General features: G+C 37.7%; 1 protein-coding gene across 1 annotated transcript; it reads right to left on the bottom strand.

Moving 5' to 3' along the window:
- Positions 1-2,192: 2,192 nt before the first annotated feature.
- On the bottom strand, positions 2,193-16,619 carry LOC138704350 (uncharacterized). The gene is made up of 4 exons (XM_069832191.1): positions 16,571-16,619; positions 16,024-16,141; positions 14,088-14,208; positions 2,193-2,553 (listed from the first exon to the last, which is right to left on the bottom strand). The coding sequence occupies exons 2-4, from the start codon at positions 16,134-16,136 to the stop codon at positions 2,428-2,430; spliced, it is 360 nt and encodes a 119-aa protein (XP_069688292.1). The 5' UTR covers positions 16,137-16,141; positions 16,571-16,619; the 3' UTR covers positions 2,193-2,427.
- Between the last annotated feature and the right edge of the window lie 921 nt (positions 16,620-17,540).

The following is a 17,540-nucleotide window of genomic DNA, read 5'->3' as shown; positions in this document are numbered from 1 at the left end:
CGTTGGTGTTCAATTACGACACTTGGATTTTCCGACCCCCAGATGCGACAATTGTGTCGGTTTACTTTTCCACTGACGTGGAAGGTTGCCTCATCTGAGAAACAGACTCGAGTTAGAAATGTGTCGTCATCGTCCACTTTATCCAACATTGTTTCTGCAAAGCGTTTTCGTTCCAGTTTATCATTCGGCGTAATCATCTGATGAAGTTGCAGCTTGTACGCTCGCAAACGCAATCTTTTATGGAGCACTGTATGCACTGTTGTTGGTGGGATGTTCAACTGCACACTAGCCTGTCGAATGGATTTCCGCGGGCTTCTCTGAAATGCCTCGCGAATGCGTTCGACATTTTCGTCAGACACTTTACGCTTGGAATGTTTACCTGCATTAGACAACAAACTTCCTGTTTCTCTGAGCTGCCTATCCCATTTCATTATTGAGACGTACGTCGGTACAGCTTCCCTCGGTCTAAGATTGTACTGACGGCGAAACAAGCGCTGTACACGAATTATGGATCTATGTTCTGCTAATGACAGCACACAAAAGGCTTTCTGCTGTGGCGTCCACATGCTGACTGACTAAAGATACGATACGAATTCTCTTATTTAATGATCTGCGCATGCGTGAGTCTTCTAAAAATAAGTAACAACAATGGATTAAAACTTCCCAATTTCCTCTTTACAATGGTACCAATCTTAACCCATTTGCATGCATTGTTATGAAATTATAACTATTTCTTTTATTATACTTATAAGCGGAACACGGTGTATATTCTGAAGACGACAAATTCCTTTTGGTGCTGACCCATGAATTGGCTCTTGGATATTCTTCATAGATGACTACACCTTTCCCCTTATGAGGTAACTGACACCAGGAATCAAACGATCTCTTTCGCAATTCATCACGTAGATGTATTCCAGTTGTTCGAGGTGTTATGTTGGCTTCAGGAATTTTCAGGCGCTTGAGAGCAGTTCTTGAGTACCATACTTCTTTTGATGATACTACTAGAGACGAATTTCCTGCTGATCGTACTAATTTTCCAGATATTTTAAATGACGAGTCAAAGGAGTTTAATATACGGTATGACTGTTGCAAACTCCAAGGTCCATTTCTGGAAAATACTATGCAAAATATTAATGTTTCTCCAATTACTATGAAAAATTAACAAAATCTGCGTTAAAAATGACAAGAAAATGCTTCTGTTCTACAAAAGGAGACTTTGTTTATTGTGAGCCATGTTGGTTATTTGCTAACAGCAGTTCAGCATCTTTTCAATTTGCCTGGATAAAAGGCATTCGTGATTGTCAGGGCTTATCAAAAAAATTTTAACACACGAAATGTCTCATTCCAATCTGGGGGCATGTGTTGTTTATAATGTTTGGAAAAGAAAATGGTAGATTCTAATCTGGAATGTGAATTAAAGAAATAAATTAACATAATATGGAAACAAATTCTTCATCGCATAATTAAATGTCATAATCAAATTCTCAGTATCTAATCTAGCTTTATGAGGTCATAGAAAAGAAATAGGGAAAGCTCACAGTGGAAATTTTTTAGCTATTGTGGACTTATGTTGTTGTTTGTGAACTCTCCGAAGACAGGTTTGAACAGCAATGAGGCAACTAGGCCAGGAGATAAAATGAACATTTACATGAAAAATCTTGAAATCAATTTGCTGCAGCATCATAGTATTTTGTCTGTATGTAATGAGCGAGTAAAAAGAATGTTCCACAGTATGAAAAAGGAAGAAAAACTTGTATAAATGAAGAAAAGAGCCTTAAAACCAGGATACTCTGTCTTGCTTAATATAATGCAAAATGAGAATTCCTAGATTGAACTGTGAAAAAGCATTCACAATTATAAACCTGCCAACATGTGGAATTTTATCGAAGATAAAATATTTCTGACCGTTTTATATCGAGATATAGGTCATTCATTATCTCGTGAAACCAAATGGTTGTGTGCACCATAGCATATACCAAGAACCTTATGGTGGGAGTAAGTGAGCTTGTTTGCTACGAATAGGAGCATAGGAGTGTAGCAAGGGAGGGAAGCTTCTCAGTCCACATTCTTCTTCCCCTGATACGCAGGTAAGTTTCACGAGATAACGAATGGCCTATACCAGAATGCAAATTGCTTAAAATCATTGGGCAATGTTAGGTTAATCATTTGCATAAATTAATTAAGTACTCATCTTATGTCATTTAAAAATATATATTTCGGTGTAAAAATACAAACATTAGTACAGCAAACTATTGTTCCAAAAGCCAATAATGATTTAAATCCAATAAATATCATGCATGGACAATCTCACCAAGTGAAATGAAGTCGTGCATAGTTTTGTCTTCTTATATTAAAAGTATTTGAGCATTCCAAAGATGGAACCTGCAGTAAAAGTGTTTGCGATATTATGAACCATAGTTATGCTGTTCATGGTTTCTTCTTCCTCTCCTCAACAGACACACGTTGTCCTCTCACAGGCAGAGAAGGGATGGAGATTTCTTCATGCATGTTTTTAAAGTGGAGTACTTGGAGCTTCTTCTGAAGTCGCACTAACTGCATGGGGGAGAAAAAAGGAAAGGAAAAATTAAACACAATAAACTTTCTGTTACGACATGATAGAGTCAATAATTTCTTGGACTATAAATGCCGTGAAAACAAGTAACAAAGGTTATGCACAACCATGTTCAAAGTAACATCTGCCATTTACGATACACTTCTGTCAGTGTTGGTATTATTATCAGAAACAGCTCTAAAAAGTATTTTTCGGAATTAATAAAAGGCTTTGCTTTACAGCCGTGATAACATTCCATCTTGAAGAGAATCTGCATCCACAAAGTTGGGGGAAGGGCAAACAACAAAGTAGGCCTACTCTGTTGGCAGATTGTGAAAGATACGGCTAAGGGCTTTGTCACCATACACTTGTAGAGCATTTTCAGACTTAATCGCCATTTTATCTAACTTTTAAGAATAAAAATCATATTCATTTCTCCATGAACTAATCCATCAAAAAATCTGAAACTTAGAATTTATAAAACAGTTATATTACCTGTTGTTCTGTATGGTTGTGAAACTTTGACGCTTACTTTGAGAGAGGAACAGAGATTAAGGGTGTTTGAGAATAAGGTTCTTAGGAAAATATTTGGGACTAAGAGGGATGAAGTTACAGGAGAATGGAGAAAGTTACACAATGCAGAACTTCATGCATTGCATTCTTCACCTGACATAATTAGGAACATTAAATCCAGACATATAAAAACCTTGCACTACCAACTCTCCTCTATGAAAGCGAAATTTGGGTTCTGAAACAAAGAGATATCAGCAGATTAAGAGCAGCTGAAATGAAATATCTGCGACGAACTGCAGGATACACACTTCTGGACCACAAGAGGAATGAGGATATACTGCAGGAACTCAACATGCAACCATTAGAAGAAAAAATTACAGAATACAGAAACAGATGGCTTGAACAAATTTCTCGTATGGAAGCTGGCCGGACACCCCAAGAAATGCTAAAATACCACCCTCAAGGACGATGACGACGATGACCTGGACGTCCACAGAAACGTCTATTGGATCCTGTATAGCTGGAACCGAAACAGGCCAACAATGGCCTAATTTCGTGCCTGGAATATGGTGATGATGAAGAAATCCAGACTTTGAGATGGGCAGGGCATGTAACACGTATGGGCGAATCCAGAAATGCATATAGTGTTAGTTGGGGGGGGGGGCCAGAGGGAAAAAGACCTTTAGGGAGGCCGAGACATAGATGGGAGGATAATATTAAAATGAATTTGAGGGAGATGGGATATGATGATAGAGAGTGGATTAATCTGGCACAGGATAGGGACCAATGGCGGACTTATTTGAGGGCGGCAATGAACCTTCGGGTTCCTTAAAAGCCAGTAAGTAAGTAAGTATGAACTAATCCGTATTAAACAAAAGTTGTATTTTTTTCCAATACTTACTGTATGACACTAATGAAAATGGAAATGGAAATTGCAGTATCATGAGGAGTTGAGATGACTGACAACGAAATTAAATTCGATATACAGAAAAAGACTGATACAATGATAACAGATTCAGTATTCTGTATGTGTGTGTGTGTGTGTGTTGTTTTTTTTTTCTTCAAATTCAATGTGTGATCACCCTGAGCTTCAATACTCTTCCCACCATCATGTGGCAGACAATCAATGAGTTGATTTATTTCTCTTTGGGAAGTTTTTGCCTTTTTGCAGTTCATTTTGTCTAGATCTTTTTGAGTAGCTTTAATAAAAGTGTGTGTGTGTGTGTGTGTGTCCAATGCCTACTCACTTTCACTTGCGTTTTTCGGGTTCTGCATATTGCGGATAGATGGCAGAACTGTGACCCATTTTCTAGTTGTACACCACTTCGGCAGGCCACGCTGTACATGATGTGTATCTGTGGAGAGTTAGTCGTGTACTGGGGTGAGTGTACGTGTAAGTGTAGTGTCTGTAGATGAGTGATGATGAAGATGAGGAAGGGAGAAGGGGAAACCCGGTGCCGGCACGTAGCCTACTCCTGTCGAATAGCACCAAGGGGGCCACCATGCTTAACGTCCCCATCCGACGGACGAATCACTATCAACAGTGACATATGCCTTCTCTTCATATGCACTGTGGAGACATTTGGGATTTAACCCAGGCATATTGGTGCACAATCTAGTGATTAGAAGTTGTGCACCACCATCTCTCCTAGTCCCGAGGTAGAAATTTTACAAGAAAATTTCTGACCCTGCCGGGAATCGAACCCAGGCTGGCTTCTGGAGGCAGGCATGCTACCACAGAGCTAACTCGGCGGACATTTTAGAATTGTCTATACCTGAAATTTATTGCTATCCTCTTAAATACCTGTCAGCTGTTTTCATCTTAATCCACCTATTGTGGAAATTGACAACAGCTTGAATTTGAGTTTCAAACTTCAACATAGCAATTTACATACACTTGAATACGAGAATGCTCAAATATGTAATTTTATGTAATATCACTAAGAATATGTAAAAATACGGTATGTAAACTGAAATTCAGTTATAATGACCTTAACATAGTAGTTTGTGAACATATAACTTTTCCTAGCATCTACTGTAAATAGGAAGGAGAAAAATATGTAATTACATAGAAATCCCAGCTCTACATATAACACAACCGTACTCGTATTTGGCACTCTGATGGAGTATGGATTGTTGTTTGATTTAGTCCAAGGGACACTATTAGTCGACTCTAAATCTGCAATAGAAGCTGTTAGCAACTGCAAAATCAAACCAGTAGTATAGATGAAGTAAGACACAGCATCAAAAGTCTGCAAGCACAGAAAATCAATCATTCTGCAGTGAATCTCATCACATATTGGACTAATGGGAAATGATCAAGCAGATTTCTTAGCCAAGAAAGACAACGCAATAATTCAGAAACCAATACAACTCATGACAATAGAGAAAAGACTAAAAGAACTCAAAAGAAGATAAAAACAAAACCATTGAGCATCTATCAAGGAAAACAACAACTGCACTCTTCCGCTCTTCACCAGGCATGACTGCCTGAATGAACACCTCAACAAAATAAAACCCATAAAGTCATGTACCATCTGTGACAGCTATCCAGTTATGAACAAGGACCACCTTCTCCAATGTAGGAAAACAAGGAAGACAAGATCTTGCAGGATTATATTGAGAAGCAAGAGCATTAATGGCTTAGGTCAATAATCAGCCATTAGAAAAAAAAACAAACACAATCAATGAGGCTCTGGATATCTTTCTGCGCAATGGAATTGCATGCTTGCTATACTTGGAGAGTCATTTGTTGAACATCCAGAGCTGACTGAGGAGAAACATCCACTCATCTTCCAGTCATAGGCGGAGTTATGGGGAAGCACTGCCCTCCCAAACTCGTCTGAACTTTTTTTTTCTATTAACGTTAGAAAATATTCAATTCAAAAAAATTTTTTTGCTTTTGTTTATGATTAAGTTTCTGTGCTTAAACTGATGAATTAATGTTTTCAGACCATGTGTCTGGACTATAATACTTACAAATGGCTTTTAAAGAACCCGGAGGTTCATTGCCGCCCTCACATAAGCCCGCCATTGGTCCCTATCCTGAGCAAGATTAATCCAGTCTCTATCATCATATCCCACCTCTCTCAAATCCATTTTAATATTATCCTCCCATCTACGTCTCGGCCTCCCTAAAGATCTTTTTCCCTCCGGCCTCCCAACTAACACTCTATATGCATTTCTGGATTCGCCCATACGTGCTACATGCCCTGCCCATCTCAAACGTCTGGATTTAATGTTCCTAATTATGTCAGGTGAGAATACTATGCGTGTAGCTCTGTGTTGTGTAACTTTCTCCATTCTCCTGTAACTTCATCCCTCTTAGCCCCAAATATTTTCCTAAGCACCTTATTCTCAAACACCCTTAACCTATGTTCCTCTCTCAAAGTGAGAGTCCAAGTTTCACAACCATAAAGAATAACCGGTAATATAACTGTTTTATAAATTCTGACTTTCAGATTTTTTGACAGCAGACTAGATGATAAAAGCTTCTCAACCGAATAATAACAGGCATTTCCCATATTTATTCTGCGTTTAATTTCCTCCCGAGTGTCATTTATATTTGTTACTGTTGCTCCAAGATATTTAAACTTCTTCACCTCTGCAAAAGATAAATTTCCAATTTTTATATTTCCATTTCGTACAATATTCCCGTCACGAGACATAATCATATACTTTGTCTTTTCGGGATTTACTTCCAAACCTATCTCTTTACTTGCTTCCAGTAAAATTCCCGTGTTTTCCCCTAATCGTTTGTGGATTTTCTCCTAACATATTCACGTCATCCCCTGTGGAGTAACGGTCAGCGCGTCTGGCCGCGAAACCAGGTGGCCTAGGTTCGAATCCTGGTCGGGGCAAGTTACCTGGTTGAGATTTTTTCCGGGGTTTTCCCTCAACCCAATACGAGCAAATGCTGGGTAACTTTCGGTGCTGGACCCCGGACTCATTTCACCGGCATTATCACCTTCATTTCATTCAGACGCTAAATAACCTAGATGTTGATACAGCGTCGTAAAATAACCCAATAAAAAATATATATATATATATATATTCATGTCATCCATATAGACAAGCAGCTGATGTAACCCGTTCAATTCCAAAGACTCTCTGTTATCCTGCACTTTCCTAATGCCATACTCTAGAGCAAAGTTAAAAAGTAAAGGTGATAGTGCATCTCCTTGCTTTAGCCCACAGTGAATTGGAAATGCATCTGACAGAAACTGACCTATACGAACTCTGCTGTATGTTTCACTGAGACACATTTTAATTAATCGATCTAGTTTCTTGGGAATACCAAATTCAATAAGAATATCATATAAAACTTCTCTCTTATTCGAGTCATATGCCTTTTTGAAATCTATGAATAACTGATGCACTGTACCCTTATACTCCCATTTTTTCTCCATTATCTGTCGAATACAAAATATCTTGTCAATAGTTGATCTATTACGCCTAAAACCACACTGATGATCCCCAATAATTTCATCTACATATGGAGTTAATCTTCTCAAAAGAATATTGGACAAAGTCTAGACTATAATATTTATTTTAAATTTCTGCAGGAATAAGAATTTCTATACCTCATTTGAGGAATGGAAGCACTATAATGTTTCTTTTGTAACAGCCTGTACTCATGTGTTAGAAGTCTGCAGGTGTTCAGGCCGCCACTTGGAGAAATATGAATAACATACTGCACAACAATGCAGAAAAAAGAAAAGTGATCCGGTATAATGTGTAAACTTAAATACGAAATTTAATAAGGTAGGTAAGCTTCCTATAAAAAAAGTTTTATTGATGTGTGCTTGTGTATGGGAGAGAAAAAGCGGAAGATTGTTTTAAGTTATGCCCTATTATAATTTGTAGTAGACCTACAGTTCAAGCCGTATACAACTCACGGATATGGATGTAAGAAACATGCCCCCGAAAATACCTTTATTAAATGATCATATTCCGATATACTGTACCACAATCAAGCTATAACAGGGGGAGGAAGTAAATGATGTCCCCATAACCCCGTTATATGGGGATTCTATGATTTTGCTTGCCCCCTTTCCCCCCCCCCCCCGCCAAGGAAACAGTCCTACACATGCTGAATCAGGCTCAAGTCTAGAGACGTAGTGCATCATGTTAGGGCAGTGATGTCAAAGCAAGCGCATTTTCCTGACCTTGACGTCGTGCGCGGGCATTAAGCGCTAGGTATGCTAGGAGGAATAAGCGGCCTGTTGGATTAAGAAAACAGTGGTGAACAAACTTCAAACGGAACGTGAAATTTTATGTCGTTATTTTTATATGGCTTCTTTCTGTTTGATATTTTCTATATTGTCTGTAAAACAAAAGTACTAACACCTATTTCTTAGCCTAATATTGCAGTTGTGTTTTAAACGTTAATAACATAATAAAGAGTAAAGAAGGAATATTCACACAAATTCCACAATAACTACAACTATACCACAGTCTACTATATACAGTCACGAAGCTTGAGTTTTGAGAGTGCTAGAAACAATAGACTGTGCTGGTACTATTTCGCATTGTCTGTAATGAGGCGATATTAGCGATCCTAGTGGTGAGCAACTATCTAATGTTTGCATATTTACTACGTATTGAGCTTCGTGACTGTATATACTAGACTGTGGCTATACTGTACTAAGTGAATTAAACACATCATTCAAAGTGTTGTCCCAAAGAAAGACACTGAATATGACATGATAACTGGAAATTGATATTGATGGTATCTTTAGCCTTATAAAAGTATTATCACTATTAAATCGAGAAAAATTCGTTCCGGCACCAACAACCCGAGACCTCTTAGCTTTGCGCGCTGAGGGCTCTTTCTAACTGAGCTATGCCAGGACACGATCCACGGTGCCGGTCGAACTCCTCTCATTGTACAGCGCGCAGAGCTGAGAGGTCCCGGGTTCGTTTCTCGGTGCCAGAACGAATTTTTCTCGATTTAATGGTGATAATACACATTGACTACTTCATAGTAGTCGTGTTAATATTCAATGAGGGTGGTGAGACCTCATATAATGAATACTTATGAAAATAATCAAAACAATATTATAGTACAAAGCAAAGTTGTCTAGGTATATGTTTTAACTGTAACTAATATTACATAATAAAACTCTTATCGCATTATGCTTTTAGGTGATATTGGTGCGCAACATTCTGTTACCGGGTATCAGAATATTAAATTATCTCGAAATCTGCTGAAGCTATAGAGCTGACATTTTACCAATATATATATGCACATATCTTTTGTTTGTGATGTAACAGTATTTGCTTTGTTAATTCATTTCCTTTCAAACATTTTAATACTCGTCTTCAGTAATACGTATTTACGATATATTATATTTACGAAAACATTGTTTTAGTACCTGTAAGGCTACTAAACAAACATATCTGAAAATTTCACTTTCTGTAAAAAAAGTTGAGAAAATATTCCTTTTGAATAAAAAAGCAAACTTGTGAAAAATGAACATTAAAATTAAAACTCACATTCTTATAATGCACTTATACTTCTCAGACAAATCTAAAAATTAACATGGATACAGTTTTAATAAGTTCTATTCTCTTTATCTATTGAATCAGTGCTGGCCATCCCTGAATATAGCTCGACCAAGTGGCATATACCACCTCTTTCGTCTGTCTCTTTCCTTTCTGCTGTAAAGCGCTCAGGCTCTCCTGAGCTCTAAAGCGCGCGCTTGCTCCTATGAGCATCAATTGACATCACTGTATTAGGGTTTCACTTTCTTGGAGAGCTTGTATTGAGATATGAACCATTCCATTTTAATGTTGAACATTACAGGGATCATACAGGTTTGATTATTCTATCCACATATTGGCGAGCATTCAATGTGACATCAGTGATAATTACCAATTGGAACCTCACATGATAGGCAGTCGCATCCTAGACCAACATGCTTGGTGTTTGCCATGTGTGTCTCTCAACAGTAAGTTCTGGTTGTCCATTATGCCATTAGATGCCAGTACACCGGTAATTTGGTAGAGACACAATCGAGGTTCATCATTGAACATATTGTGCCATTGTTTTTTCAACACCAGTCCAGTCTTTGATGTCGATGGTAAGGGTTTACTGGAACACAATCTACACCAGGGCTCGAAATGGACAGTTTACACGAACCGAAACGCTCTGTTATTTCTGTGGACACAATGGCGTTGATGATGACAGTGACGGAATTAATGACCAGTGAGTTGACGCCAAGTATTACATTGCTATATAATTATTTAGCATATTATGTATGCTACATAACATTGAAATACAGAGTGAATCAAAAGTCTGGAACCATATATACTGTGACAGTCGGGAGTCGATCGCATCCCACAGAGGTCGGGGCACACGAGAAAATGAGCAACGCAGCGAAGAAGGTTGCGGCCGCTCGGATCTGGAGGGGACAGACGTAAGGGGGCGCGAGGAGGCAGAGAGGGGGGAGTAATGTGCCTGCCACTGAGGGAAGAAATCCAGAGAATTCGAGAGGTGCCATCTTCTGGACATCCGTAGAAATTTCCAGCATCTTACGTTCCTGAAACTATGGTTTGGTTATAAAAGAAGAGCGCAAGTGAGCTGACATCAGTTAGTTAGTAGCAGTTGTTGTTGTAGTCGTTGGACAGCAAGCCAGCCAGTCTTGTTTAGCAGTGAAGCCAACTTCGAGACCGGAGTTCGACTTGAGTGTGTCCGCAGCTGTGTGAGCGTCCGAAGTTCTGAGTTCGAGTGCAGTGGACCGCAGTTGGGGGACCTGAGTTCGAAGTTCAGTGGACTGTCTCTGAAGGTCTGGGGTTCGAGATACTGTGAACTCGAGTGACTGAGCTAGAAGAACTAGCCAAGGCAAACGAACTGAGAACTGACAGTTCTGATATGTAAATAGTGCTTTGTGAACATTAGTTAAGATTAGCAGTACATTGTTCTCAATAATCCAAGTAAATTGTCATTGTCGTCTGTGGAGTGCAATAACGAATACTGTGTTACTGTGTGGAGTGGAAATCCCATTGTTGACGGGAGTGTTTACATTCAATTATAGAAAGTGATTATTGCCGTAACAATAAAAGTTATATTGTTTTGAATAAAAGTTACTATATATATATATATATATATATATATATATATATATATATCTTCCATATACTTGATTTTCGATTACTATAGGTGTTACCAGCAGTATCTGTAAGACCAAATGCTCTACCAGTGACACATTCGATTCTAGCCCTCAGCTATCTCAAAAGCCATAATTTTGAATGCAACTTTGAAATGAGCTGTTCAGAGCAGAAGTGGTGTAAGTCAAAAAAGGGCAATGAGGGTTAAAGTAAACATTCTGTAAAATGCAGCGCAAAATAGCAATTAATATTCAATTTATTTAAGCTATTAGTAGTCAGTGGATAGCAAGAAGGCCATGTTAATTGCTACTTTACGCTGCATTTTATAGAATTTTTACTTTAAACCTCATTACCAAATTTTGACTTACACCACTTTTGTTCTGAACGGCTCAAATTTTAAATGGAAAGAGGGTCATGTAGGTTCTCAAAATCATGTGAAATTTTCTGAGAAAAACAAAGGTGCAATCTGTTTTGAGATATCTCTAATCGTTTTCAAGTTATTTAAAGATAACTATCATAATGACACAAACATTAGTTACTGCATCTACAGATATTTTGTAATATGGTACAGTACTAAGGAAGCTTTGGAAAAAGTGTTTTTATGCAATTCTGGTAATTAACTTTTCCTGCTTTACTGTTTGGTTAACCTGGGCAATTTCAATGCATTGTTGTGATTATTTGAAGCTTTCCTATAACAAATTTCTTGATTTTCGTGATGACATTATCGAAAGAGGAAAGAATTGATATCATTCTTCATTCTGGTAGGTTAAGCCACAGAAATATTGCAGCAGACTGGACAAACAGTTCCCTGGACATTGGATTGGTCGACGTGGACCAGTAGAATGGCCGGGCAGGTCTCCAGATTTAACACCCCTTGATTTTTTCTTTTGGGGTTATATAAAGAGCTTGGTAGGATGAAGAGAAAATTGAGAATGTGGAACATTTAAAGAACTGTATCATTGAAGCCTGTGCTAAAGTGTACCCGGAAATGCTAAAAAATGGTCATATTCCAAATGTATTTATTTCAATGTATTTTTATTATTTGAGAGATAGCATTGTATTCTCTGCAAACTTTTCAGCTTTGTTGTTTACCATCACATTTGCTGAAAATTCCAATATGTTATCTCAGAACAAGTTGTAAGATTATTACCGGTATTTTTTTTAATTTTTTCTCTTTGAAAATTTGAGAAATCAAGAGAAAATCTGAATAGAAATGTTTCAAAGTTGCTTCTAAAACGTAAAAGGAAGATGCGTATTGGTAACTGAAAGAAGAATGACAGAAAAAAGAAATAGAGGTGAAAGTTATGCAAACGGTGCAAATAGATACGTGGAAAGATCAGCAATTGGTACTGGTACTTTATGCATGTGCCGAATGAAATGCCTGCAGATTTTATCAGGTCAAACGGCTACAATTTGGGAGTAATAAAAAAACCATATGGGTATACATTTCTAAACCATTCAATTTTTTATCTTTAAAACTTTTGTTTCCTATTTAATATACGAATATTTTAATATTGAAAGAATTTGAAATGTGATTATGTTTCGGTACTTCATAGAAATTAAATTCGTCTTTATTATGACATTGTTTTGTTACAGTAATTAAACAGAAATTTATTACTATGTTCTACATTATATTGCTTTTCCAATTCACTGCGGGCTAAAGCAGGGAGATGCACTATCATCTTTACTTTTTAACTTTCGCTCTAGAGTAAGCCATTAGGAAAGTTCAGGATAACACAGACAGTTTGGAATTGAACGGGTTACATCAGCTTCTTGTCTATATGGATGAGGTGAATATGTTAGGAGAAAATCCACAAACGATTATGGAAAACGCGGAAATTCTACTCGAAGCAAGTAAAGCGATAGGGTTGGAAGTAAATCCCGAAAAGACAAAGTATATGATTATGTCTCGTGACCAGAATATTGTACGAAATGGAACTATAAAAATTGGAGATTTAGCCTTCGAAGAGGTGGAAAAATTCAAATATCTTGGAGAAACAGTAACAAATATAAATGACACTCGGAAGGAAATTAAACGCAGAATAAATATGAGAAATGCCTGTTATTATTCGGTTGAGAAGCTTTTGTCATCTAGTCTTCTGTCAAAAAATCTGGAAGTTAGAATTTATAAAACAGTTATATTAACAGTTGTTCTGTATGGTTGTGAAACTTGGACTCTCACTTTGAGAGAGGAACAGAGATTAAGGGTGTTTGAGAATAAGGTGCTTAGGAAAATATTTGGGGCTAAGAGGGATGAAGTTACAGGAGAATGGAGAAAGTTACACAATGCAGAACTGCACGCATTGTATATTTCACCTGACATAATTAGGAACATAAAATCCAGACGTTTGAGATGGGCAGGGCATGTAGCACGTATGGGCGAAATGCATATAGAGTGTTAGTTGGGAGGCCAGAGGGAAAAATACCTTTGGGGAGGCCGAGACGTAGATGGGAAGATAATATTAAAATGGATTTGAGGGAGGTGGGATATGATGGTAGAGGCTGGATTAATCTTGCTCAGTATAGGGACCAATGGCGGGCTTATGTGAGGGCGGCAATGAACCTCTGGGTTCCTTAAAAGCAAGTAAGTAAGTATAATAGTAGGATAGTAGTTATACATTATATATTTTCGTGAAGTTTTGTAGTGAGTACAATGATTTTCGGAATTTTAAATACAATTTTAATCATATGTAACGTACAGTAACGTCTGTAAATGTAAATAACTTATGCATAATGTCAGATTTGGTAGATTTTATAAAAAAATATATATGAAGTAGAAATATTTAGCAGTCTTCATTAAGGCTTTATTTACCTGTTCATATGTGCTCACCATTTATTCTTTCTAGTGGACCTTTTCAAATCTTAAATAGTCATACGTAGTAAAATAGAATAGGAAATATCTTGTGCATACCATTTGGATCTCGTTGTTAAGGATGCTCTGCTCAGCTCGAGGAGACAATGTGACATTCTTTTTGGAGTCATCCATTTTCTGCAGTGATTTGAAGATTTCTGACATTTCTTCACCAATGTTCCTATGGCATTTAAAGGTTTAATATACAAGTTTTAGGAATAAACAGATAGTTAAATCAGTGCATTCTTATTAAAATCTAACATCCGTGTTGCTGGGATTCTATTTAATATATTTTGAGAGAAAGTACCGGTATGTTTCTTAGTGATATTTATGCAGACATCTCCCTAGCTTACAAGAAACATAGCCTTGGCAGTTTTCATTAATGATATTTTTCACTTCTAAATTGATATTTTGGATTAAAAAATACTAAATTTATTTAATTTATATTCTGCTAATACGAGGCGTGTTCTTAAAGTAAGTTCCGTTTTCAATTATAGCCGTCGCATTGCTCCAATCGTTATTTTGCGCATGCGTGTTTTCTTCTTCAGTCCTCAGGTAAGCTGTGCGTGCAGTTTCAGAGCTTCAGTCCGTGTGTGTGGCTAGTTGTGATCAGTTGAAATGTTTAAAGTGATCGAGCACCCCGCTGACTGTGAGATGCGGTCTGTTATCCGTTTCTTGAATGCGAGAAACATCAAACCAGCTGACATTCATCATCAACTTTGTGAGGTGTATGGTGATGATGCCATTAGTGATGGAATGGTCAGGAGATGGGTTAGGAAGTTCAACGAGGGCCGCGTCTCTGTGCATGACGAGCAGCGTACCGGTCGGCCATCTTCGATCAATGATGATTTGGTGCGTGCTGTCGATGAAAAAGTTCATGAGGACAGGAGGTTCATAATTTCTTTGCTTTCCTTGAATTTTCCACAAATGTCGTGGAGTGTTCTCTACAAAATTGTGACAGATCGATTACGATATCGAAAATTGTGCTGACGATGGGTACCCAAGATGCTCACCGAGGAACACAAAACCAAACGAGCTTCCAGTGCATTGAGCTTTCTCACACATTACAGTGAGCAAGGTGATGAGTTTCTTGACCATATTGTGACAGGTGACGAGACTTGGGTGTCTCACATGACACCTGAATCGAAGCAGCAGTCCATGGAATGGAGGCACACTGCATCGCCAAGGAAAAAGAAATTCAAACAAACCATATTAACACGCAAGATCATGTGCACTGTTTTTTGGGACAGAAAAGGAGGCCTACTCATCGAATTCTTGCCTCGGGGTGAAACCATTAATAGAGAAACCTACTGTCAGACCTTGAAGAAGCTCCGTCGCGCAATTCAGAACAAGAGACGTGGGATGCTGACCGACGGAGTTGTGTTGCTTCATGACAACGCTCGGCCACACACAGCTCGTGACACCCAAAATCTCATCTCGAAATTTGGCTGGGAACAAATTGACCATCCCCCCCTACAGCCCGGATTTGGCTCCGAGTGACTTTCATCTCTTCCTGTACCTCAAGAAGTTCCTCGTTGGTCAACGTTTTGATGGTGACGATGAAGTGAAAACAGCAGTGTGGGAGTGGTTCACATCGCAGGCGAGCGAATTCTGCAATGAGGGGATAGAAACACTTGTGCCACGACTCGATAAATGCCTCAATAGCGGTGGAGATTATGTTGAGAAGTAATTGAAGTGTGGGGAATACAATGCAACAAAAATGGTTTGTAAATATCTTCCCGTTTACTTACTACACCCTTTTGGAACTTACTTTAAGAACACGCCTCGTATCTAAAAAAATGAATGTAGCAATTTGACAATAGAAAATGATTGAATTAACTGAAATGAGAATCAATGTTTTAGCTCAGTTTTAATATAACATATTCTTATCCAACATTCAATATCAGTAAATCAGTAAATGAAAATTGGGAAATGGGGTAAGCAGACACGTTTGTTGGTGCTTTTTCTTAGCAGTTCCCATTGAATGTGTACTCACGTGGTAACCGTCTGTTGTGTCTGTTGTTGCTTTTGTCTGGATGAAGGGTTTTGCAGCTCTGTTCTTGACATCATGGTCATGTAGTTGGGGTCCGTGTCATATGGCAACTCCATAGAAACTGCAAAGTTACATACTGTATATAGTAAATGCTATCCATAAAGAAATAATATTTTAAAATTTGGAGATCTTTCCTTCTCCACTCTGTCCTAGAGTAGTGATCGACAGAACTTTTTGTCATCACACTTCTCTAGCTGAAGAAGCAAATTGAAGCCGAAACAGAGAAAATGCAAAATTACAAATAGAGTTTACCCTCTTTAAAACAAGTTTGTGTTTATTTGTTTTAAAGAGTGTAAACTCTATTTGTAATTTTGCGTTTTCTCTGTTTCGGCTTCAATTTGCCCCTTCAGCTAGAGAAGTGTGATGACAAAAAATTCCGTCGATCACTACTCTAGGACAGAGTGATGAAGGAAAGTTCGCTAACGATAAATTTCAAATTGTAGAATTTGATACACTTCCACAAACGCTATTACTTTGTCTTTTAACTTACGTCTTTTGACTTTGCTTTGCAAATAGTATTCATTGATAATTGCAGTGAATACTGCTTATTGTAATCACAGATAATGTTATCAATCGGTTTATGTTATCATTTCTATGAATTCCTATACGGATTAATACTAAAACATTGAACAAGTTCCGTTTACTGTGTTGATAGATTTGGTTAATGTTATCACTAGGGACCGGATTTTTATGTAATATCAAGGTGTGAAATATGTACACATTTATGTAAGAAAAATAAGCTGAATATGTAGCAAAATATGTAAAATCATTAAAATATTTAATATTAATATCTGGCAGGTATAGGATAGGTAAGACTCTCCAGTTGTGATTTCATATAGTACCCGACTTTTTTACCGCACACTTGTTACATTACTATTTTTCCATCTATAGCGAAAGCTTCATCCATCGCAATCAATGATTTTATTTTTGTCGTTAGAGTTGAAGATACAGGGGACATTTTAGTTAGTTAAAAGCAGTAGATAAACTCACTTCCACTTTATACTGTAAGTACTAAAACTAGAGAACTGAGTGAAATGAATGACACAACAGTACTGCAAGCACTGTTTCGCTTTACAGGATTAGGAGAAAATAAGAGGAGATGTAGGACACGCATTTTAGCTGCTCCCTGTAAGAAACAAAGTACCTACTAAAATCTCAAACTATAGGCATTTACAAACTATTGTTTGAAAAGTGACATTTCTGTCTTATTCAGAAGGGTAGAATTATTCCAGCCGAGAACCATACTTTCTAATTGCTCGGAAAATCCCATTTCCGTATAGGTCTACTAAATTTAAAGTAAAGAGGTCAAGCACTAGTTTGTTCCTTTACTTCAGCTTCTTTTCAAAAGTCGGCTACTTTATTGTGGCTCATGTCAGACTTGACACGGGTTTTCCCTGGAAGGATTAGGAAGAGGGTGGGTAAGGTTGCAAATTGCATGGGAACGACTTGTTAAGACGTGT

This window comes from Periplaneta americana, chromosome 8 (genome assembly GCF_040183065.1).
Source record: "Periplaneta americana isolate PAMFEO1 chromosome 8, P.americana_PAMFEO1_priV1, whole genome shotgun sequence".
Classification (NCBI taxonomy): domain Eukaryota; kingdom Metazoa; phylum Arthropoda; class Insecta; order Blattodea; family Blattidae; genus Periplaneta; species Periplaneta americana.
This window is presented reverse-complemented; position numbering and strand designations above follow the sequence as displayed.